This window comes from Cordyceps militaris (genome assembly GCF_000225605.1).
Source record: "Cordyceps militaris CM01 unplaced genomic scaffold CCM_S00001, whole genome shotgun sequence".
In the NCBI taxonomy this organism is placed as follows: Eukaryota; Fungi; Ascomycota; class Sordariomycetes; order Hypocreales; family Cordycipitaceae; genus Cordyceps; species Cordyceps militaris.
The window spans coordinates 4,743,532-4,764,678 of record NW_006271969.1 but is presented as its reverse complement, the minus strand read 5'-3'; the positions used below and the strand labels follow the sequence as shown (position 1 = coordinate 4,764,678).

General features: G+C 54.8%; 10 protein-coding genes across 10 annotated transcripts; 4 read left to right on the top strand and 6 right to left on the bottom strand.

Annotated features, from left to right (window-relative positions):
• Positions 1 to 2,540: 2,540 nt before the first annotated feature.
• Positions 2,541 to 4,259, bottom strand: CCM_01480 (D-lactate dehydrogenase 2; the record flags this gene model as incomplete). The annotated part of the gene is made up of 1 exon (XM_006666636.1): positions 2,541 to 4,259. The coding sequence occupies one exon, from the start codon at positions 4,257 to 4,259 to the stop codon at positions 2,541 to 2,543; it is 1,719 nt and encodes a 572-aa protein (XP_006666699.1).
• Positions 4,260 to 4,891: 632 nt separating this feature from the next.
• CCM_01479 (alpha-actinin, sarcomeric (f-actin cross linking protein)) lies at positions 4,892 to 6,978 on the bottom strand (the record flags this gene model as incomplete). Its single annotated transcript, XM_006666635.1, has 3 exons — positions 4,892 to 5,765; positions 5,819 to 6,798; positions 6,853 to 6,978. 3 exons carry the CDS (start codon positions 6,976 to 6,978, stop codon positions 4,892 to 4,894), a joined length of 1,980 nt encoding a protein of 659 aa, XP_006666698.1.
• Positions 6,979 to 8,003: 1,025 nt separating this feature from the next.
• On the bottom strand, positions 8,004 to 8,734 carry CCM_01478 (mitochondrial ribosomal protein, putative; the record flags this gene model as incomplete). Its single annotated transcript, XM_006666634.1, has 2 exons — positions 8,004 to 8,524; positions 8,584 to 8,734. The coding sequence occupies 2 exons, from the start codon at positions 8,732 to 8,734 to the stop codon at positions 8,004 to 8,006; spliced, it is 672 nt and encodes a 223-aa protein (XP_006666697.1).
• Positions 8,735 to 9,189: 455 nt separating this feature from the next.
• Positions 9,190 to 10,191, top strand: CCM_01477 (uncharacterized protein; the record flags this gene model as incomplete). Its single annotated transcript, XM_006666633.1, has 1 exon — positions 9,190 to 10,191. One exon carries the CDS (start codon positions 9,190 to 9,192, stop codon positions 10,189 to 10,191), a length of 1,002 nt encoding a protein of 333 aa, XP_006666696.1.
• Positions 10,192 to 10,306: 115 nt separating this feature from the next.
• CCM_01476 (Cysteine synthase (O-acetylserine sulfhydrylase)) lies at positions 10,307 to 11,530 on the bottom strand (the record flags this gene model as incomplete). Its single annotated transcript, XM_006666632.1, has 2 exons — positions 10,307 to 11,304; positions 11,416 to 11,530. The coding sequence occupies 2 exons, from the start codon at positions 11,528 to 11,530 to the stop codon at positions 10,307 to 10,309; spliced, it is 1,113 nt and encodes a 370-aa protein (XP_006666695.1).
• Positions 11,531 to 11,825: 295 nt separating this feature from the next.
• Positions 11,826 to 14,888, bottom strand: CCM_01475 (RING finger domain-containing protein; the record flags this gene model as incomplete). The annotated part of the gene is made up of 4 exons (XM_006666631.1): positions 11,826 to 14,408; positions 14,467 to 14,483; positions 14,549 to 14,698; positions 14,768 to 14,888. 4 exons carry the CDS (start codon positions 14,886 to 14,888, stop codon positions 11,826 to 11,828), a joined length of 2,871 nt encoding a protein of 956 aa, XP_006666694.1.
• A 129-nt stretch (positions 14,889 to 15,017) lies between these two features.
• Positions 15,018 to 15,949, bottom strand: CCM_01474 (enoyl-CoA hydratase; the record flags this gene model as incomplete). The annotated part of the gene is made up of 2 exons (XM_006666630.1): positions 15,018 to 15,748; positions 15,811 to 15,949. The coding sequence occupies 2 exons, from the start codon at positions 15,947 to 15,949 to the stop codon at positions 15,018 to 15,020; spliced, it is 870 nt and encodes a 289-aa protein (XP_006666693.1).
• Positions 15,950 to 16,631: 682 nt separating this feature from the next.
• Positions 16,632 to 17,372, top strand: CCM_01473 (ankyrin; the record flags this gene model as incomplete). The annotated part of the gene is made up of 1 exon (XM_006666629.1): positions 16,632 to 17,372. One exon carries the CDS (start codon positions 16,632 to 16,634, stop codon positions 17,370 to 17,372), a length of 741 nt encoding a protein of 246 aa, XP_006666692.1.
• A 563-nt stretch (positions 17,373 to 17,935) lies between these two features.
• On the top strand, positions 17,936 to 18,693 carry CCM_01472 (heavy metal transporter, putative; the record flags this gene model as incomplete). The annotated part of the gene is made up of 3 exons (XM_006666628.1): positions 17,936 to 18,004; positions 18,079 to 18,553; positions 18,608 to 18,693. The coding sequence occupies 3 exons, from the start codon at positions 17,936 to 17,938 to the stop codon at positions 18,691 to 18,693; spliced, it is 630 nt and encodes a 209-aa protein (XP_006666691.1).
• A 573-nt stretch (positions 18,694 to 19,266) lies between these two features.
• CCM_01471 (RNA polymerase II-associated, Paf1) lies at positions 19,267 to 20,799 on the top strand (the record flags this gene model as incomplete). Its single annotated transcript, XM_006666627.1, has 2 exons — positions 19,267 to 19,540; positions 19,616 to 20,799. The coding sequence occupies 2 exons, from the start codon at positions 19,267 to 19,269 to the stop codon at positions 20,797 to 20,799; spliced, it is 1,458 nt and encodes a 485-aa protein (XP_006666690.1).
• Between the last annotated feature and the right edge of the window lie 348 nt (positions 20,800 to 21,147).

Here is a 21,147-nt window from a genome sequence, read left to right as displayed (position 1 = left end):
AGCACCGTCAAGCAGAGAGGCATCAGTACGAACTGTGAGACCTGCATAAAATCATCCCTGTAGCATCATCGCCCAGTTTCAGCATGTAGCGTAGCGTACGTGGTAGTGCGCGCGCAGCCTTGGGCCTTGCAATCAGGCAGCCTAACCAGATGCACATCCAGATGGTCGGGATAACTATTCTTGCTGAGGAAAGTCGAGTGACGCCTCTGCCGCGCAGGTGAGCCGATTCTAGAACCTCAGCTCTCGTTTCGTTTCGTTTCGTTTGTTTCGGTCACTAGCCCGTATCCGTTTTTCGTACTTTGTAGTGTTTGCTGGGAAGCTTGGAATCTTGCCCGTCCCCGGAAGCGTTTCGATCTCATCAACTGTGAACGGCACTTGCGGGAGGCTGCAAGCGTCCCCTCCCCCCCTTGCAGGCTGTCGTGGTCGACCGGACCAACTACCTCTTCTAGCCAAACCATTTTTGTCAGCCGCGTGTCCCTTGAGTTCCTTGCCGCTGGTTGATGTGCAAGGTCCAGGGCACAGTGACAACAGGCAAAAAAGTTGCGCTGTGATCTCACCCCCCGATGTATGGTGCTTGGACCACCTCTTTCCCGCCTAGGTTCAGGGCTATGTAGATCGGGCACATGTGTATCCGTGCAGGTATGTATCATCCCAGCGTAACCTTGCTCTCTCTTTTTTTTTACAAAAAAAAAGAAAATCACTAACAACCAGAAGCTGCGGTGTGATTTGTCCAACGTTACATGGTCATCATGATTCGCAATCTCCCCAAGCTGCCGGGCCCGGATGCGCGGGACGTATCAGTAAGTCGGGGACGCTAAAGGCGGGCGAACCATGCCACCACCAAAGCGAACAAGAAAAAAAAGGCAACCCAAGTCTTCGCTGACGATGCCGCGTCAGACCATTTCCCTCTTGTCATTTTTCGTCATGGCTCGTAAAACGAGGGGGGGGCTTGAGCAGATTTCCGCGCCCAGTGGAAACCGCCCCTTTTCAACTCTTCAACACCGTCACCGTCTCGCCAATGACAGGCCGTGACGGGCATCAGGACAGGCCCGGCAGGGGCGGAGAGGCTTCAGCTTCCCTGAAAGCCTCGCCGGACAAGGCTGGCTGGCCGCCTCTATTGGCCACGCCACCAAAATGAGTGCCGGCGTAGCGCGGTAGCCTTCCTGCATCTCGTCCGTCAATCAGAGGCGATGAATGGACTGTGACTAGGGGTATCTCACCTTGTCGCACCAAGGAGATGTACTTGGTGCCCGCACCCGTCGTTCCCCAATCTTTTTTTTTCTTTTTTTCATGGCTCCCGTCTTCATGGCTGATGCCGATACAGCCTTGCCTAGCAAACTATTGCCGACGAGGCAGACTCAGGGACCCCAGGGACACCTGGCGACCAGTCGGAGCGCATTCCGCCTTGGTGGTTGGATTTATAGTTTTCTGCTCTAGTTGTTCCGCTATGCTCCGTTCTTACAGTAGTTACGAGACACGAGACTATAGTTACAGAATGCAAGACGGAGTAGGGCCCATGAATAAGTGTCAAATAGTAACTACCTACATATGTAGTTGCCTTGCCCGTAAAACAATCGACCGAGACTGCTGTCAAGATGATAAAATGACAATCGTCGTCTCTTTATTTTCAACGTAAAACCGGAAATAGCGACCAAATTCATCTTCTTGTTTCCGTCGCATAAGCTGAGGATTCCATTTCAGGCGTGGCCTCGTCCGTGCATCCGTCAAGCTCTTGTAGATGCCGGATATTCGAAACTAACCACGAAAAAGTGAAACAAATGACAGATTCAACATGTTTGTCAGATTTGGCGATGCAACGGACCTCGATGCAACACCCATTCGGTGCCTTGCCTAGTCTAGTCTTGGCCCCTCGCCCAGCAAATAACAGTCTGTCGTAGACGACAAGCCCGCGCATCCACATGCGCCGCTGAATGCGCTACGCCCTCACACATCTGTGCAGGGGGGTTTTAGGGTATGACTCTTTGGCCGTCTCATGAATCGGAGACGGGAGAAAGATTGCTGTTGAACTGCCGGGCTTGCGTCATCTCTAGACGACCGTAGCCCTTTGGTAGTAACTATGTAGTTCCTCCTGGATTCTCGACAGTACTGCAACATCATGCTTGTCCCCGGCCTGACCTAGAAATCCGACTCTCTGTCATCTCGTGTGAGATTGTCTTGAAATTAGTCATTGCTAAACAAAGTTTGTTTGCCACTATCCGTACACGCCTCCTTTTCGGCCCCCATCCACCTAGACAACCGCCACGCGCATCCGGCGCATCCATCCCCTCGGAGCAACAAGGCAACCACTTTGTACAATCATCTGGTCCTGTGCAGCAGAGGTCACCACCATGTTCCTTCTGCTGCTTTCTCGAGTCATCGCTGCCTCTTGCTGCATCTGCAAGTGTCCGGCCTTTCCTCTCTCCTTTTTCTTCAACTCACATCACAGGTACTTGTACGGGTTCATGATACCGTTCTAGACAAGCCATAAACGGCAATTGTTAGCCTTTCGTCCGCCTCGCCAACCCCCCACAAGGGTCCATTCACGTCAGGCAACGGCCAAGTGGATTAGAACAGGCCGCGGACTGGGCTGTAGGGCTGATGAAACAACGGGACAACGGGACAACGGGGAGGGGGACGGGACTGCTTACCGGGTCGTATAATTGCTTAATTTGCTGCATCAAGCCAATCATTGTGTCGTTTCGCGAGTACCGAATGTAATTCTTCTTGGCCAGCCCCAGGCCGTGCTCCGCACTGATGCTGCCCTTGCGCTTCTCGATCCACTCGTACACGTACGGCTCCAGGACTCTTTCCACAGCCTTGTCGTACCGTCGGACCACGACGTTGAGGTGCAAGTTGGAGTCGCCCATGTGGCCGTAGCCGACGCAGCCAAGGACCGGGAACTCGTCAGACTCGCCGAGCAGCCCAGCCTCAGCCAGGCGCTCGTTCACGTCTGGCACGATGCTGTACATGTCGGTCAGCGGGATCGACACATCGTACTTGTACACGCCGCCCCAGTGCGCGCTGACTTCCGAGATGCTCTCCCGCCACGCCCACAGGGACTTGATCTGCGTCGCGTCCTGCGCCACCACACCGTCCGCCACCACCTCCTTGCCCATGACGTCCTCGAGGAACTTTTCGAGCTTCTCGTAGTCGTGGTCGCTGTTGGATCCGCTCGTCTCGATGAGGCAGTAAAACGGAAACTGACCCTCGAGGGGCATCGTCTCTCCCTTGGCGCGGTGCACCAGCTCCTGGCTCAGCCCGTCCATGAGCTCAAACGCCGAGAGAATCTCCGAGAGCTGGCCCTTTGCCTCGCGAAAGGCCTGCTGCGCCTTTTCGTACGACTCTATACCCAAGAAGGCCACGTTGACGGCCGGTGATCGCTGGGGACACTGGATGCACAGCTTCGTAATAATACCAATAGTGCCTTCGGCACCAATGAAAAGCTGCTTCAGGTCGTAGCCCGTGTTGTTCTTGCGCAGCGTGCACAGATCGTTCATGATGGTTCCGTCGGGAAGCACGGCTTCCATGCCGAGAACGCTGCCGTGTAAACTGCCATAGCGAAGCAGACGCAAGCCACCAGCGTTTGTAGCGACGTTTCCGCCGACCTGGCAGGAGCCCTTGGCGCCGAGATCCAATGGGAAGATGTAGCCACGCTGCGCGAGATACTGGTCCGCAACCTCTAGTACGCAGCCGGCGCCGAGGACCAAGGAGCCGCTGACTTCGTCAAATGATTCAATCTCGTTCATGCGCGCCATGCTAATCACGACTTCGTCAAACACAGGCACGGAGCCGCCAACGAGCCCCGTGTTTCCGCCCTGCGGCACCACCGCCAGCAGCTTGTCGTTGCAGTACTTGAGGATCTTGCTGACTTCTTCCGTCGACTTGGGCTTGACGACGAGTCGAGCCTGCCCGCGGTATTTGTGCATCCAGTCCTCGTTGAACATGAGAATGTCGTCCGCGGCGTCCCTGCTCACGCCGTCGATCATGGCCGACTCGCTGCCGAGCACGTCGCGAAAGTAGGCGACATGTTCCTCGGTCAATTGGGCAAATTTTTCGTCACGCTTGATATCGGGATACGTTTCCGCCGTCAGCTTGGCGACGCCGTGAGCGGGCGAGGGCGCAATGAGCCTGGTATGCGATGTCGCAAAGCAACGAGCGGCGGCGGCAGAGACGGAGGCTCGTGGTACGGTAGCGACGAGCGCGGCGCGCGGGCGGCTCTGCTGCTGGAGCGCCCGGAGCAATCGGGTACGAGATACCATTCTGAGGGTTTTGACAAGTCGGCTCGGTTCCAATGGCCGTTGCGGCAGGGCAGAGAACCACGTTTGGCTGCCGAATTGTCTGCGTTGAGAGCTGGTAAATCTCGCTGCGTTTATTACTGCGGGTCGGCGTTCTCGCCGGCCACGTTTGGGCTGGGCGGGTCTGGCCTGTGAGAGAGCTCCGAAGCCGGCCTCCAAGTACATGCGCGACGACACGCAACTCAGTGCAGGGCCTGATGGAATACTTTAAAGAAGCCTTCGCCTCCTAGGTTACACCCGAAATAGTGTACCATGCCGTATGCAAGTTGCCGTCGCCGGTAGCCGGCAATCGTGCCGCATCATACCCACTCCTCTGATCCACGCCAGCGATTTCATCGCGTAAAAGAATCGATCCAAAGAATTGAAGAATTAAAACCAGCTACTTAGCAATTGATCTAAAGAATCCAGGCAGAAAACCAGCTGCTTAGCTAATTACTAATTTAAAAATCGAGAAAGATGTAAAATATATGCCAGGTCTGTCCTCACCACCACAACACCAGTAATGTGCATAACAATATCCTTCAGATAATGATAATTAGAGTATACAACTCCCACTGCCTTGGAGTCAACCAGTCAATGGTGAATCTTCATCATCTCTACCAGCCATTCGCCTTGACGCCCTTACGGGGACCAGCATCTCCCACGTTTGTTCTGTCCTGCAGTACACCACTGGGAACCTGGTCGCTCTCTTTCTGATTGTTGAGCATCTTCTCCATAAATGAAATGTAGTCGTATTGCGGCATTCCTCGATCATCCGACATATCCGGCCCCGTATGCTCTGGCATGATTCGACTGAGTTGCTCAATGACTTCATCAGGAACAAGGCTATGTCGGAGGTCCATCTCCGTAACATAAGGCTTGCCATCTGCGACTTCGCGGAACGACTGAAACACCTGCTCAGCAGTGTTTTGGTCTTCTGTCACGTCAACCATGAACCGAATAAATTGCTCAAATGTAACCTCATCTCGGCCCCCAGAAGTCTGAGAGAAGTAGTCGTGCATCTCGTCCTCGGAGAAGACGAGGCCCAAAGACGCTAAGGCAGCGCTGAATTCTAGTTCTTGGAGCGCGTTGGAGTCGTCGCGGTCGAAATGGCGGAATACGCTTTCAAATTCCTCCAGCTGAATAGGCGTCAAGTTTGTCATGTTTCGCGCAACCAGTTGATTTTCCAAAAATGCGAGCTTCTTCTGGACAGATGATTTGACCAATGCGAGTTCGTATGCAAGCTCGTCGTATGAATAGGTGGTAAAGTCGTTTTCTTCAATGTTTGCCTCGATGCACTTGGTCTCCACATCCAGGATGGTCTCGAGATATCTATCGAGAGGTGCCAAATTACTGCTCAGCTTTCTGACGTGGTGTAATTGATCTTCTAGATCGCCGTCGAGGCCCGAGATGGCCATCTGCATAGTCTTGAGCGCCATGGCGAAATCATTGGCCTTGTCGGCAAAAGACTTGCGAAGGGAATTTTTGATACTGCAGCTAATTAGCATAAAATTTGCGCTAGGCGCGGATTGTACGTGACTCACTCTCGAATAGTCTCGTTAATCAGTTGTGCCCGGCCCATCTCTTTCTGGGACAGAGCCGTCCAGTCATCCTCGAGCTTGTCGAGACTTAGATGAGCGGGTGGTTCATATGGTCGAAGGCGATATGTTCCCAACTTTGTCTTGATATTTCCAAGCAGGGTCGCCAAATGGCTCTTCTCTGCTACCCAGTCTCGCTTCTGACCACGCTTGTATTTGGAAAACTCGGCAGCTTGAGCCTTTGCGTCGGCATAGGTGCCTTCGAAGGTGGATTGCGACCAATCATCCCTTTGAGTATTTATATTTTTCAGCAGCTCGGCCATACGCTTTTCATACGTGCTCTGCATTTCCCAAACACCTTGTACGCTGTTGACGAATTTCTCAACTCGTCGACCGGCATTCTCAACCTTTTCCATCTGAGAAAAGGCATGGAACCAGTAGGCAATATAGGTCATCAAACTTCTTTCATCGGGCTTGGCAACGTCGGCCACATCCTCGACGTCCAGCAACTTCGGAATGCCGATTTCTTCCGCTGCCAGATCAAACGCAAGCTGCATGTTTCCCTTGTGATCCGACTTGTCGAGGGAGTCAAAGTCGATGAGATCGGGTCTGTGAATATCGAGCAAGGCACAAAATGCAAGACCGTCGTTCCAACTAGTGCTAAAGTCGCGAACCTCCACCTCGTCGTAGCATGCCGTCTTGCGTTGACACCAGAGCAGCAAGCCTTCCTTGGCCGACATGCCCTCTTGATTAATATCGCTGATGGTGAAGCGCAAAATTAGTGTCCATATTAAACCAAGCACAATTTTGCGGTTGCCGTCGACAATATCCTCGGCTCCAATATTCGTCATCTGAACACCGCGTGATCGAATAAAGTCGAGGGCAAGGTTGGAATTTTCGAATTTTTGTACTCGTAGTTTGGGTTTCGAGGCATAACGTCCAAGTGATTCGCCTGAAAGACATTCTAAAAGGTGGATGAGCAGGACCTATTGGCCATACGTCAGTCAAAGAGCTCGAATCGTGCTGCATAGATGACATACTCCATCTCCCATGTCCTTGACGATATCTTTAACCTCCAAGTCCCGTTGTATCAGCTTCGCATTCAGCCTATATCCCGTATACATTAGAGACGTGTCAATGCCATCGTTCAGAAGTCCCCGTACCATTTTGTAAATGTCTTTTGTTGGACCGCAACCCATCTCTGCTGGTCGGCAAACGTCATCCTTAGTTGCTGTGGCTCGAACCCAACCGTCACCCTTGATCAATCGTTCGTTTCGTAGTATTCGAGCAGCAGCTCAGCATTACACAATGATTGTCTGGGAACTCAAACGACGCCTCAGCCCACTTCAGGAGTACAGCATAGGTAGGCTGGCAGTATGTCGGTGTAGGGCAGCTTCGCAGCAATGTGGGGTGTGACGCTGGGCTTGGGTGGGAATGGTCTGGCTGCAGAATGACTGCGTCCTGTTGTTGGGCCGTCTGGCTAGCCGCTGCAAGTGAGCCAGCGGTCACTCATCGGTAGAGGAGGAATTATTATCAGAGTTTCGCAGAGGTGGCTCGTACGGTGATGGTGACGTTGGACAAAACGTTGGCGTCGTGGGGTAGTAGCTGCTCTTGTACCTGGTGGGCGTGACTGGGCTCCCTGAGTAAACAATGCGTTCAACAAAGTCCAGGTTGCCGGGCCGCTGGTGTGGTTCCTGTCCCCAGTTTGGGGGCAGTTCAGGCACTTGTCGCACCGCTAGCTACTCGCTAGCGGGACCGGAAGCCTGTAACACGCTCTAAGCCTATCAGGAACACGGCCTGATCAACAACTTCTCGGCAATGCGGGTTGACGGATTATTATGTACTAAATGATTGCACCGTGTCGGAAGTCACTGATTGATTGTAATCAACGCCGCGCTATGTGAACCATCCGAGTTGTTGTAGCCATCAGTAATACGGATTACTCCATCAGGGAAGGCAGCCATCTCAGCCTCTAGCCCTCGCTCCTCAAATAAATAATTCACATTCAAGTAGTTATATACTACGGAATATACTACACAGCCATTGTGCTTTCGCAGTCACGCTAGCACATCATTTAAATCGGCCTCGTCTGTTATACATGATGCGATGGTATATTGGTACATGATACAATGTAGGACGTTCCCGCCTCCTACACTATTCTCCCCTAGCTAACATAAGGCAATATCAGTCTCTAAAATTTGCCCTTGACCTTTTGCTGTTTGACACCACCAGATCCAGACTTGGAGCGCAGAGTAGAGCGCTCCTTCTTCCATGCCGCAACCAGATTGTCAACACTGCCCTTGTCGTGCTCCGGCTTGCGCATGTACGTGAGCCTGGCTCTCCTGGCTCTCTTCGGCCGTCTCCAAATAATATTGATGGCTGTAACCGTAGGACTGTAGACCTTGAACCATGATTCGACGCTCATCTTCATCATCTGGCCACGCAGCAGAACGGCCGTGTCCACGCCGCGGCGGCGGATTTCAATCAGGACACCCGAGAACGGCTCTCCGGTCTTTGTGCTAACCATGAGCACATCGCCTGGCTTCGCAGCATCGGCCTGGTCTTTTGCGAATAGGCGGGTTCGCGCGCCGGTGGGATCGAGCATTGTGATTTGCGCCTGGCGCAGCACAGGCATAGGGTCTTTGAAGTTGGTTCGAACGGTCGGCAATTCGGGGTACACTTGGAATCGAGCGAGTCTCTCCTCGCGAGCGCCTGAGAGGTTGTTAGGACGCCGCATAAAAATCTTCAAAATGATGTCGGGCAGAACGTACGCTGGCGAGATGTGAGCAGCGGCTTGGTGCTGTTAGGGGTCTCAGGCGCAGCAGCAGTTGCGAGCGACCTCTGCCATGTCCGCTGTTGCCTCGTTTGTCTCATTACTGCCTTTAGGCACCCTAAAGGTCGCCCAATGGTGGCGAAATTCATTGTCGCGGAATTGGTCAGAGTATCACTGGATTAGGATCGAGAGATGGGAGCCTCTGAAACCTTGGTTGGCCAAAAAGGATGGCAAAAGCCTAGCCCAGGCGCACGTTGTGATTGGTCCGGTCCGCGCTTTTCTCCGGCCCACCCCTCGAGTTGGTCTCGCGACTTTCCAAGCACCAACTTTTTGGGGCGACCAGAGCAACCCCCAAACCACGGTAAAATGTCCAACCAGTCGATAATGTCAACTCTCAGGGTACTGGGTCGGGTCAATGGACCTTCAGTCAGGCCAGGCGCTTCATGCGCCCGGAAATTCAGCACAACGACACCCCATGGTAACCGACTAGCCATCGCAAACCTAGGGGCCGCGAAGCTAATCAAGAGCTACAGGCGTTCGAGCAACTTTCGTCGAAACCGAAAACGGCGAACTGAACCGAGTGTTACAGACGATTCAAGAGAAGATGATCTTTCCAGCCTACCTCCCTCAGAAACAGCGAAAGATCGTCTTCAGCCCCAAGATGCGAACCTTTATGCAGTCCAACCCCATCGTTATCGAGGTTGACGGCATCGAGCACAAATTCTCCCCAATCGATCGCAGCAAGGACATTCCGAACTCAAAAAAGAGCTTCAGCCAAGCCATGAGCTTGATGGAGACGCCAGAGGATTGGGCCAATCTGGGCACCCTCCTAGCAGGATACAAGAAGGCTGGCGTGAAGCTTCGCAGTCAACACTATGGAAAGATTATCCGCCGTGCCGAGGAAACGGGCAACATCTACGCCGTGATTGAGTGCGCAAAGCAGGCAGAAAAGACTGGATTGAAGCTGCAAACGCACGAAATGGTTGTGCGACTGCTGGCCGCCATCAACGACAGGATTGTCAGTGGCGGTCATGCCGCGACTCCGCAAGCTGTCAAGTGGATGGAAGTGGCCCTTGACCTGCTGTACCGCCCCGAGCAGGTGATGCACAGAGACGTTTCTGCCGATACCAAGGTCCACGCATCGCGACTCGCGCGCGGCCTCGTATTGTTTACGCGGGCTTCGGCAGTATCCGCAAAGCAGGCTACGGCAGAGAGCGCTGCTGTTGAGCTGCTTCTGCTCAAGGATGAGGTAGAACTCCTCAAGACGCTGTGGAAGGACGCGGACCTCAAGAATATCAGCAGCCTCCCCGAATTTGCCGTTCTGAACCCGGATGCTGTTGAGAAGCACAAGAATCTAAACGGTGCTAGCTACGTCAGCATCGTCGCTCAGAACCTGAAGGCCATCTCCCTAGCCCGCGAGTTGGCCCCGGCGGAGGCCCAAGAGCTTGGGGCCGTCGAGGCTGCCCTGTCAGAGCACCTCACACAACGTGTCACGAATGACAAACGTCGCGGTGGTAGCTGGGCAGAGGTGTTTGAGAAGATTACTGGTGCCGCGCCGTCCTGGCCAGCAGTCGCATCAAAACCGGCTGAGGCAGTGGAGGCTTAATGGGCAGGTGCCACGAGACATTCGAACTGTAAAATAAACTCATTGTACAATGTATTAAAACACAACGGCTTTGTATAGATTACACACTTTTCTTTTCCCTACATGATCCTAATGCTCAAGGCAAGACAATGTACCTTTCGAGGTGCTTGGGGATGGCACCAATCAGCTTCTTGTCCGTGAGCCACTTGCGGGAGAAGAGCCTGTCGGCATATCGGTACGCGCCGTCGCAGAGAACAGTGACGACCGTGTGGCCGCGGCCCAGCTTCTCCGCAACCTCCTTGGCCGCGACGACGTTGAGGGCCGAACTGGCGCCGAGGTACAGACCCTCCTCGTCGAGACAGCGGTACACCATCTCGATGCTCTTCTCGTCCGAGATGGTCAGCGAGCCATCCATGAGGCCAATGTCGGGCTGCAGGTTGTCCGTGACGCGGCCCTGGCCGATGCCCTCGGTGATGCTGGACCCGCTGCGCTCCACCAGCTTGCCGCCCGACGCAATGTACGAGTGCAGGACGCTGCCCGGGGGGTCGGCCAGGAAGCTGCGGACCTTGCCGCCCGACACGTCCTTGAGGTAGCGCGTGACGCCGGCGAGCGTGCCCGCGGTGCCGGTGGCGCACGTAAAGGCGTCGACGGCGCCGGCCGTCTGCGCCCAAATCTCCGGGCCCGTCGTTTCAATGTGCGCGCGGCGGTTGGCCGTGTTGTCGAACTGGTTGGTCCAGACGGCGTTGTCGAGGCGCTCGGCGTGGCGGCGCGCCTGGTGGTTGTAGTTGTCCGGGTTGTCGAACGCGACGGCGGGCACGGGGTGCACCTCGGCGCCGAGCAGCCGCAGCAGGTCAATCTTGCCCTGCGACTGCGTGTTGGGCATGTAGATGACGAGGCGGTAGCCGCGCGAGCGGCACACGTGCGCGAGCCCGATGCCCGTGTTGCCCGCCGTGCCCTCGACGACGGTGCCGCCCGCGCGCAAAAGGCCCCGCTCCTCGGCGTCCTTGACCACGTACAGCGCCGCCCGGTCCTTGATCGACCCGCCCGGGTTCATAAACTCGGCCTTGCCGAGGATCTCGCACCCCGTCTCCTCGGAGAGACGGTTCAGGCGAATGAGGGGCGTGTTGCCGATGGCTGTTGTTTTGAGGGAGAAGAGGGCGCGTGTCAGAGTTTTGCTACTGTCAATGCTTTACAAGCCTGTTGTCTAGGTCGGCCGAATGGCTTTCCGGGGGGGCAGCGACTTACCAGCGGTGAGCCCGTGAGCAACGCCCTGGGCCTGCGAGACCTTGAGCGTGTGGGCTGCTGGCTCGGCCGCCGCGACGGCGGCGGCTGCGAAGCGTCTGGCGGTTATGCGGAACATTGTGGGCGCGTTTTGTGTCGCAGACTGGATCAGGCTTCGGATTGATATGAAGCAGCAATGATCCAAGTCATTGGAAAGAAGGAGATTTCTAAGCTTCGAGCTTGCCCTCGTAGCTGATCTGAAGCGCCGACATCCCGACTGTGGGGCGGTCAAGCACGTCATTTTCGGCTCGTCGCTACTGTACCCTGTATTGGGCTTGTAAACGAGAATGTGGTGATTTGATGTACCTGCTAAAAATTCCCTTATTTCTTATCCAAAATTGGCTTCAAGTCTTTCTTGTAGATAATTGCCAACCTTATGAAGCATCGCCATCAACTCGAACATAGCCCGAGGGGAATAGACCTTTCGCACCCATGTAGACACCATAGTACCAATCACCGTTTACATCCTCCGCCTCTCGAATTTCAGCACCACGAGGGAAAAGCAGCTCATCATCTGCCTCCTCTTTTGGAAACCATGCCCACTTTGCAAAGACACGTTTGCCGACTCCTCCATCTGGTGGGAATAGCGTCTGGTAAGTGACCGAATCGTGGCTGGTCGGTGCTGTCGCTGACACTTCTTGCGTTACCAATCTTTCAAGCTTTTGATCGTCCTGCTTCCACGACCACTTTTGCGATGGCGGGTCCGCTTGGCTGTCGTCACCAAGAGGCTCGATTCGAAGCTTGCGGCCTCCAACCAAATCACGCTCAATGTATCGCCATTGGCCTACCTCACCGGGCGCAAAGCCTATAACTACCATTCTGTGACCCTTGAGGCATCGGCGCCACCCAGAGTGACCATTTTCCGCACTAATCTTACTCTTGTTAACCAGATCTGCGTAGCATGGAGAGCAAATGTCGTAGTCGCCCGGCGCGGCGTTTTCCACTAGTGAGCTTGTACAGCTGTAACAGTGATAGCGGATATCGGATGGGGTAATGGTGATGCGGCAAATGTCGCAAGTTGTTGCAAAGGATAGCGGCTGGAAGGGGCTGATGCTCCGGTTCTGACTCTCTGTGGCGATCTTTGCAGCTGTTGGCCGGCCAGGTGAGCGGCTATGCGGTTCCGGTATCTCATGGCTGAGTGGCAGTAACGGGTGCGAACAGGTACGCCCCTGATTGACGCAATTATTGCAGTATCCCCATTCGCCATCATTACAGATGTCGCATCGCCAGTAGCAATAGTTTGTCCACACTTGGCATTTGGCGCAAAACATGCCGGTTTCGAGCCTCAGCCGGGGGTCATCCATCGTAAGTGTTTTGCGACCATCGGCGCCTCCAGGTGTTGATGGTGGTGGCTGATATCTGCTGGGTGTCAGTATATGAGGAGGGGCCAGCGACTCATCGCTTCGCTGCTGACGGCGCCTTCGCCATTTATTCCAGCCGCCGTGGCCAAAGCCAAACCAGTACTGGCAGCCCTTGCCAGAGCGATAGCAGTCTATGCACATTGACCAATGACCACCCGCGCAGATACTGCAGTTGTAGTGTATCTCATATTCGATGTGTGTCTTATTACATCTCATACAAGTGATGGACGGCTCGGGGTATAACTGCGACATATTTCTTTGATGACCAGATTGCACTGGAGAAGTCACCGTCGGCGTGGTAGCTGCGGAGTGGATAATGGCCAGGTCCGCTCTATTTGGCCTGCTGGCACTGGAAGCGCGGGGGCTATCTGTAGAAGTGCGCGGGGACTCGTTTGCATTCGTAGTGGGCGGCCGAGCTAGTCGACTGGCAAATGACGAGCCGATCATAGCAGCTGACCCTGGAAGCTCCGCTGGAGCGGAGGGACCGTTAGAACTTTTGGCGTCCGATGTGTTGGGCCGGAGGCTAGAAGACGCCGCTCTCTCATTTGGAAGCGTCAAGTCAGTTTGGGAACGGACCGCAGGGCGGACTAGAGTTTCGGTTGGGACAATCGGTAGCGTCGCGGCACGACTGCCGCTCGCTGTCCTGCGTCGTGCTCGAGTTTGAGTTTGAGATTCTAGGCTCGTTGGCGGGCGCCTATCTCGCTCCTCCGTGCTAGAGCTACTCGTGGCGGGTCGAGAGCTGGAGCCTTCGCGGCTTCGTGAAGGATTGCTGACTTCAAGCGGACGAGGGCGAGGGTCCAGGCGGATTTCTCCATCCCGTGCGCCCGAATTCGCTTCATTGCGGGTTGCCGGACTATCCCTGCGAGTAGGCTGGCTTGTGACGCGATCCCGCTGTCGCCGCCGGTAGGCCTCGGTAACTCGACGACTGAGTTCATCGTCGCGAGTTAAGTCGATGTTGTCGAGATCCAGTCCGTCCAGAAGGCCTTCTTCCTGAATCTGGCGAGCGAACTCCTCAATCTCCCGCTCAATGTCGCGCTCACTCATATCTCCACTACTAATAAGCGACCTGAGTGACGACTGGTGACCAATCCGGCGCTGCTGAGATTCACTTCGTTGGACGCGATGCCCGTCGCTAAGCATGCCAAGCTGATTGGTCGTTCTGCGAGGGCGGCCGTCATCTCTTGCCCGGCGACTGGATATGCGCTCCTCGGAGGCTCTGCTTCCGTGGCGTTGTCGAGGCGGTATGAATGGCCCACCGCCATCTGACTCCCTGAGACTTATTTCGCGCACCTCATCTAACAGTCGCCTGTCATCCTCCTCTGCACGGCGCTCGTCTGCGGTTCGCTCGCGTGTGGCAACATGAGGGATGACTTGGTCTCCTCGCTGGTACTTTTTGTTCATTTCCTCCTTGTCATCTGCTGTCCGGGCCTTGTTAGGCTTGGCTGCTGTATACATGTCCAGTAGCGTGACCACTGTAGCATTGTGCTTGGTATCGCGAACTGATGCCCGACAGGACGGGCACGTAAAAAGTACGGCATCTGGAGCTGGGGTGCTTGGTGCCCGATCGACCTTTTCTTTTTGAAAGCTAAACCACTCCTTCAAACATGCGCCACAGAATGTGTGAAGACAGTCAAGAAGTGTCAAGGGTTGGTACAGGAGCTCCGTGCAAATCTGTCAGGTTGCAGGCGTTAGGATGAAGTCAACGGCACAGGCGGGGTACAGCGGGTAAGTCTCACCGAGCACGTAAGCTCCGTAGCCAGGTCGAGGCTCGGTTTTCGAGGATTCATGACCTTGGGGGTGGCTCACATCACCAAGCCCTTTCTCTTGACCGCCGTGCGGGATGCTCAGGAAAATGAAGATTGGTGGCACGGTAAGCTTTTGCTTCGCTGTGCGTGCATAGGCCCGCTAGGAGGACGGTGGCGGGGGTGGGCCTGTGATGTATTGCAGCTTCTTACGAGCACCCTGTATCCCCGCTGACCATGGAGATACGGGTAGAAAATCTAGCTTGGCACCAAGTTGTGGTGGCGAGGAAGTGTAGAAAGTAAATTTGGCACTGGATGCGGTTCTAGGCGTCATGTCCGTGGCCAAGCTCACATGTCGCGTGCAGTCACAGGATCTCCACAGTGTGGAGGCCTTACATGCAGCAGAGGACAATGTATCGCTCGTTCATTTCAATTTACACGGTGCTAGTCGTACATTTTGCGTCTAGGAATGCGACCACTCGGGCTTCTTCTTCTCAGCAAAGGCTTTCATGCCAATCTTCTGATCTTGGCTACCAAACAGGCTGTGGAAGACGCGGCGCTCAAACTCAACACCATCGCGCAGAGGAAGATCCTGGCTCTTGTTAACGACTTCCTTGCCGGCCTGGACGGCAACCTTGGAGTAGCTAGCGATAGTCTCGGCGAGCTTGAGCGTCTCCTCCACCAGGGCCTCGTAAGTAGGGAACGCGCGAGCAGCTACACCCCATCGTTCGGCGTCGACACCGGAGAAGGAGCGGCCGGAGAGGATCAGCTCCATGGCCTTGGCCTTGCCGATGGCGCGGGTAAGACGTTGGCTGCCACCGCCCCCGGGAATCGTGCCGAGCTTGATCTCGGGCTGACCAAAGTTGGCCTTTTCGGTGCAGTAGATGAGGTCGCACATCATGGCAAGCTCGCAGCCACCGCCGAGAGCGTGGCCAGAAACGGCAGCAATAATGGGTTTCTTAATCTGGGTGGTCAATAGAGACCAGGACTCGATAAAGGACTTGGTGTAGGCTTCGGAGAAGGTGAGGGGGGCCATTTCCTTGATGTCGGCACCCGCGGCAAAGGCCTTTTCAGAGCCGGTCAGGACAATGACGTTGGTTTCTTCCGAGGCATTGAATTCGTTGAGCGCTTCGTTTAGCTCGGTAATAAGGGGAGTGCAGAGGGCGTTGAGGGCCTTTGGGCGGTTCAGAGTCACTGCCTAGATTAGCAGTGTCCAGAGTCTAAAGCCGCATCGGCAAGCGCAGGTAAGTACGAACCTTGACCGACCCCTGGCCTGGGCGTTGAAGTTTGGATGTACTCGTAGGTCTTGGAGCTATAGCAGCGAGTGATGCGAGGTAGCGTCGAGGACTGGAAAGGAACTCGGGCGACGGGTCGCAGACAGCGGAAAGCGTTCATGGTGGGCGGTGGGAATATTATATTTCAATTGAGTCTCTGCACAGCTTTCCCAATGCAACGGAGTGGTGTCGAGGAATGGTTTACAAGGACGGACGCAGCAATGGATGATGTTAACGGGCGGAAAGGCGCGGGGCGGCGGCATAATTAATGGCTGGGGCTCGGTAACAGCAGCTCAGCTGGAAAGCGTCGGCTTTGGACCGGAGCTCTTCTGGTTTTGGAGAAACTAGGCCGGGAAATATGCGACAACAACCACAGCAGCTCTTATTGCTTGTAATAATAGTAATTTATCTCTCACTTGATTTAATAACAAGATGCAATCAAGTGTGAAGTTCATCGAATTTAATGTGTATCAGCTTGGCTCTTGTCGCACAAAAGTCGCCGGCAAGACGACCCCAAAGCAAAGCAACTCGGATAACAGGACATCAGGCGGGTTAAAGATGCAAAACCGTTAAAGATGCAAAACGCGTTCAACACTGACGAAGGAATATGTGAAGTATCACTCAACCTCAGGTCAGCAACGGTTACTTAGTAAACCAGGCAGCCGTGTGCGGGGCCGTATCATCGGTCGAACTAGTACAAGAGGCTACGCCTTCCTTTCATCAACATCTGAACTCATGCTAGGGGGGTTCAGACTTGGTTGAGCTATTTTTGAGAAGCTGAATTGACTTTTGCGCTATTTACAATGAGCCTGAACTTCATTCCAGCGGACGACGTGCGAGCCATCGCCGTCACCAAAGCCATTCAAACCGGAGGCATCGAGGACTTACAAGCCCAGCTGTCTGAGCACAAAGAACTCGTTTTGGCCTACATTGGATCTCCGGAAGAAGCACGAACACTTTTGCACATACTTACGGACTGGCCCGGCCACTTCCCCAACAATGCAGCTGTCGCCCAGGTGCTGCTTCAGGCCGGCTGCAAGGTCGACGCACAGTACATTGGGAAGCTCCATTCCGAGACTCCGCTCCACTGGACGGCTAGTTGCGATGATCTCGAAATCATGGATATTCTTTTAGATGCTGGAGCCGACATCAATGCTGGAGGCGGAGTTATTGCAGACACGCCACTGGCAGATGCAAGGGCCTTCTTGCAGCTAAAGTGCGCTCATCGACTGGTTGAGCGAGGGGCGATGGTGTCGCTGCAGGATGCTGCGACGCTGGGGCTTCTGGATAGAGTCAAGGAGATATATGCCGAGTCGCCAAAGCCAACTGAACGAGATGGCAACTGTGCGTTTTGGAACGCTTGCCATGGCAGCCAACTTGGAACTGCGCAGTTTCTTGATAGCCAAGGGGCGGATGTGAATTTTATTCCTCCATGGGGAGAGGACACTCCCTTGGACGAGGCCAAGAGTCAAAACGCGGCGGACTTGGTTAAGTGGCTGGAGAGTCTGGGAGCGAAAGGCAAGGACGCGCTGTCTGGTGATTGAGATGGCGGGCAATGAATTTCTGACAGAGACTCACCATAGTTATAATCGCGACTCCAACTCACCTCGGAATGGGAGGTATGTACTAATAATAAGTTGATAAAAAGGATTACAGTGCGTCTACTACAGTGAGATGCAGGATTTACAGTGGACAGAGGCTTGCTGCCTCCTTTCGAGTGGATCCTGGACCAGCCAAAGGGGCAGTGTCAAAAGGTAGAGCGCCATCTGCTGATTGGCCAGAGTTACTAAGTTAGGTACCTTACGTGTCGAAAACGTACTAAGGTACGTACCTGCCTGCCAATCCAGAGTTCACCAGCCTACAGAAAAAACGAATGCCCCACGACGGCTAGAAAGGAGGCCGCAAACGCGCCGCCGAACCCCTTCTGCAGCACCACCAAACCTTTTGTGGCAACATCCCAAGAACAAGCCACATATATTGTTTTTTACTTCCCGTTATCAAAGTCTTGCGCCTCTCCCACCCACCATAACGAATATTGACTTGGAGTCGCAGCCTTTATCGTAGCATCGCATCTCTACGCACCTGGCCATCTTTAGCTCCAACAGCCATGGATGCTCCCGAACCCGAATCGACGCCCTTTGCGGCCGTTACCGTCCACACCACCAAGCTTCAGAGAGTGCGTCCAGCCCGACTCCTCCACGTCGCGACGCGCATCGCAGGCTGTCGAGACCGATCGCTAACATCGAACAGCAATACCAAGCTCTTCTGGACCAGTCCACGCCCTACGTGCTGAACCGCTGGATCGCCACCGGCGTCACCCTCATCTTCTTCTTTATCCGCATCTTTGTCGCGCAAGGATGGTACATCGGTACGCGCGCCACTGTTGGAAGACTCCCGCGAGATGCAGCTAACCATGACTCGTCTATAGTTGCCTACGCGCTCGGCATCTACCTGCTCAACCTCTTCCTCGCCTTCCTCCAGCCCAAGTTCGACCCCTCCAACGATGACCTCGAAACGGACATGGAGGACGGCGTGGGCACCCTCCCTACCAAGAGCGACGAGGAGTTCAGACCCTTTATCCGTCGACTGCCCGAGTTCAAGTTCTGGTACTGGGCCACTCGCGCCGTCACCATATCCTTTTTCTGCACATGGTTCGAGATCTTCAACATCCCTGTCTTTTGGCCCATCCTCGTCATGTACTGGATGATCCTCTTCGTCCTGACCAGTAAGCAACCTAAACCACGCAGCGCAACCTGCCAGCTACTAATCACACTTATAGTGCGCAAGCAAATCCAGCACATGATCAAGTACCGATACGTTCCTTTCACTGTCGGCAAACGCACCTACGCCAAGGAGAGCTCCTAGATGCGCGCAACCGAGCCGCGTTCTGGATGCCTTGCCATTGCACCGAAATCTCGGCGCGCTACGCTACAAGATAACACTGTATAATATTGTCATTCGCCTCTAGGCAGTTGCTAGAATTTCACAACTAATAGCGGCTTCTTCAAGGCTCTGTTTGACTCGGGCATGGATTCTGGAAAAAAGGAGCAAAATTAGACGGGAACGAGTGCGAAACTTGGTAAATTATTACTGGCTGCTTGAGAGAAAGTTGTTTAATGAAAATATACATAATTTCAGTTTCAATTGATGTGCGAAAACCTTGACTGGTTCCCCGAAAAATGCCTGTCAGATGTGTGATGGTGCTCTGGGCTCTGGTGAGCGTGGGGTTGGCCCAGTTTCTGGTGCTACCAGCAGCCAGCTCAACTGCCTAGCCCAGCTTTTTCCCTTGGAACATTCTTGCGCACCTCCATCCTAACCACCAGCATCCCGAGCCGCCGCCATCATCGCGCACAATACCAACACACAATAATAACGAGCTGATCAGACGACAAACTGCTCTGACGGTGCACAGCCCTCTGCCACGTCACTCCCTTCACAATGTCGGCCTCCGCGCCTCGCTCTGGCGAGCGCGTGATTCACACCCAAGACTTCATCGCTCGCATTCGCTATTCCAATGCTCTCCCTCCGCCGCCGAACCCCCCCAAGCTTCTCGATATTCCAAACACAGGCCTTTCCAGTGGCCAATATACGACGCCGGGATTCGCGTCGAGGCTGGCGCGAGAACAGCCGCTCAACATTGAAGCTGATGCTGAGCTCGGCATGCCCCTAGACTTGGTGGGCATGCCTGGTGTTTTCGATGGCGACGAGAGTTGTACGTGACTGAAAAATCAACACGCCTCATTGAAATTGTAGCATAACAAGGATGTTAATCGGATGATTTTTGCAGCTATTCAGGCATCCGCACAAGCACCGCCTGTGCATCCCCACGACAAACCGTTGCTAAGACCCATCGCTGCGCTCGGCAAGCCCAAGGTCGCCGAAGCCAACGTGTCCTTCCTCCGCCGCACCGAATACATCTCCTCGCTCGCGACGAAGAGGTTCGAGGGCAACAGCCCGCGCGCGCTGCTGATGAAGGCCAAGCGGCCGCTGCCGCGCCAGGCCGAAGCGGCCGCCGACGCGCCGCAGACCATCAAGCGCAAGATTGAGCGCTCGTTTGACGTGGCCGAGCAGGAGGCACAGGATCCCAAACGCGCCCGGCACCCGACCAAGAAGCACCTCAAGGCCGTCGAGGTGACGCCGCTGCTGCCGGACCTCGACGCCTTCCCCGACTCGGGCGCCTACGTCACCATCAAGTTCCTCACGAACCCCATGGCCGGCGCCGGCAGCAAGTACGACCCGCGCCTTCTCAGCAGCCTCTTCCGACCCATTGACAAGACGCGCGAGGAGGAGGCCTTGTACGAGGCCGCCCTGGCCGCGCACGAGGCCGACCCTGTCGGCCACGCCAAGCCCCAAAACCTCATGAACTACGACTTTTATCTCGGCGACGGGCCCGCGGTCGGCAAGAACTTTGGCCGCAAGTTTGACGTTGACGACCCCGAGCACGACGAGGACGCGCTGTACACGGACCGGGCCGGCGGCTGCTTCCAGTTCAACCGCGTACGCGCGTACGAGACGGCGCAGGAGATTGAGCTCGACCACCTCACAAAGTACCAGGACGAGGTGCTGCTCGCCTTCAACGACGACGAGAGCTACCCGCGCCAGCGCGCCGTCTACTACTACCCCGTCATGCAAAAGTCCACCATCCGGCCCCAGCGCACCAAGAACATTGCCCGCACCGCCGGCATCTACGAGGAGGAGCAGACTGTCGACCAGCTCGACATTACCGTCGAGGACCCCACCGAGGAGATGCGCGACGCCATGAAGCGCTACCGCGCCCAGCCCCTCGGCTGGGAGCAGGAGGCGGAGGAGGAGGAGGAAGAACTGGTGCCGCAGGAGGAAGAGGAAGAGGAGGAGGAGCCGCTGGTGGAGCAGCCGGAGGAGGACGCCGACGCCGAGGAGACCACTACGAGGCATCGCTCGCCAGAGGAGGAAGAGGAGGCGGATGCTGACGCTGACGAAGATGAAGATTAATTACACACGGAGCAAAGAGATGGGGGAAATTGGCCGCATTGTATTTGTATATCCTGCGTATGGGGGGAGTTGGAGCAAAGAACAAAAAAAAGAACTTGCGAGGGAATTTCATCAAGGGTGGCAATTGTTTTGGGTCAAACTACACATGAGGAATTGGAGGGATGCTCACAATGCGAGCACCTAGATTTCTTCATACATCAGATATAGGCGTCGTCGAGCGTAATAACATGCACTTGAACAAAACGTCCAGACACTGAAGTGTTCAGTTTTGTTCAATTATAATATCATGGTATCTGGCAGTAAGTATATATATATAAATGTCGTCATTGTATGTCCAAAAAAATCCCC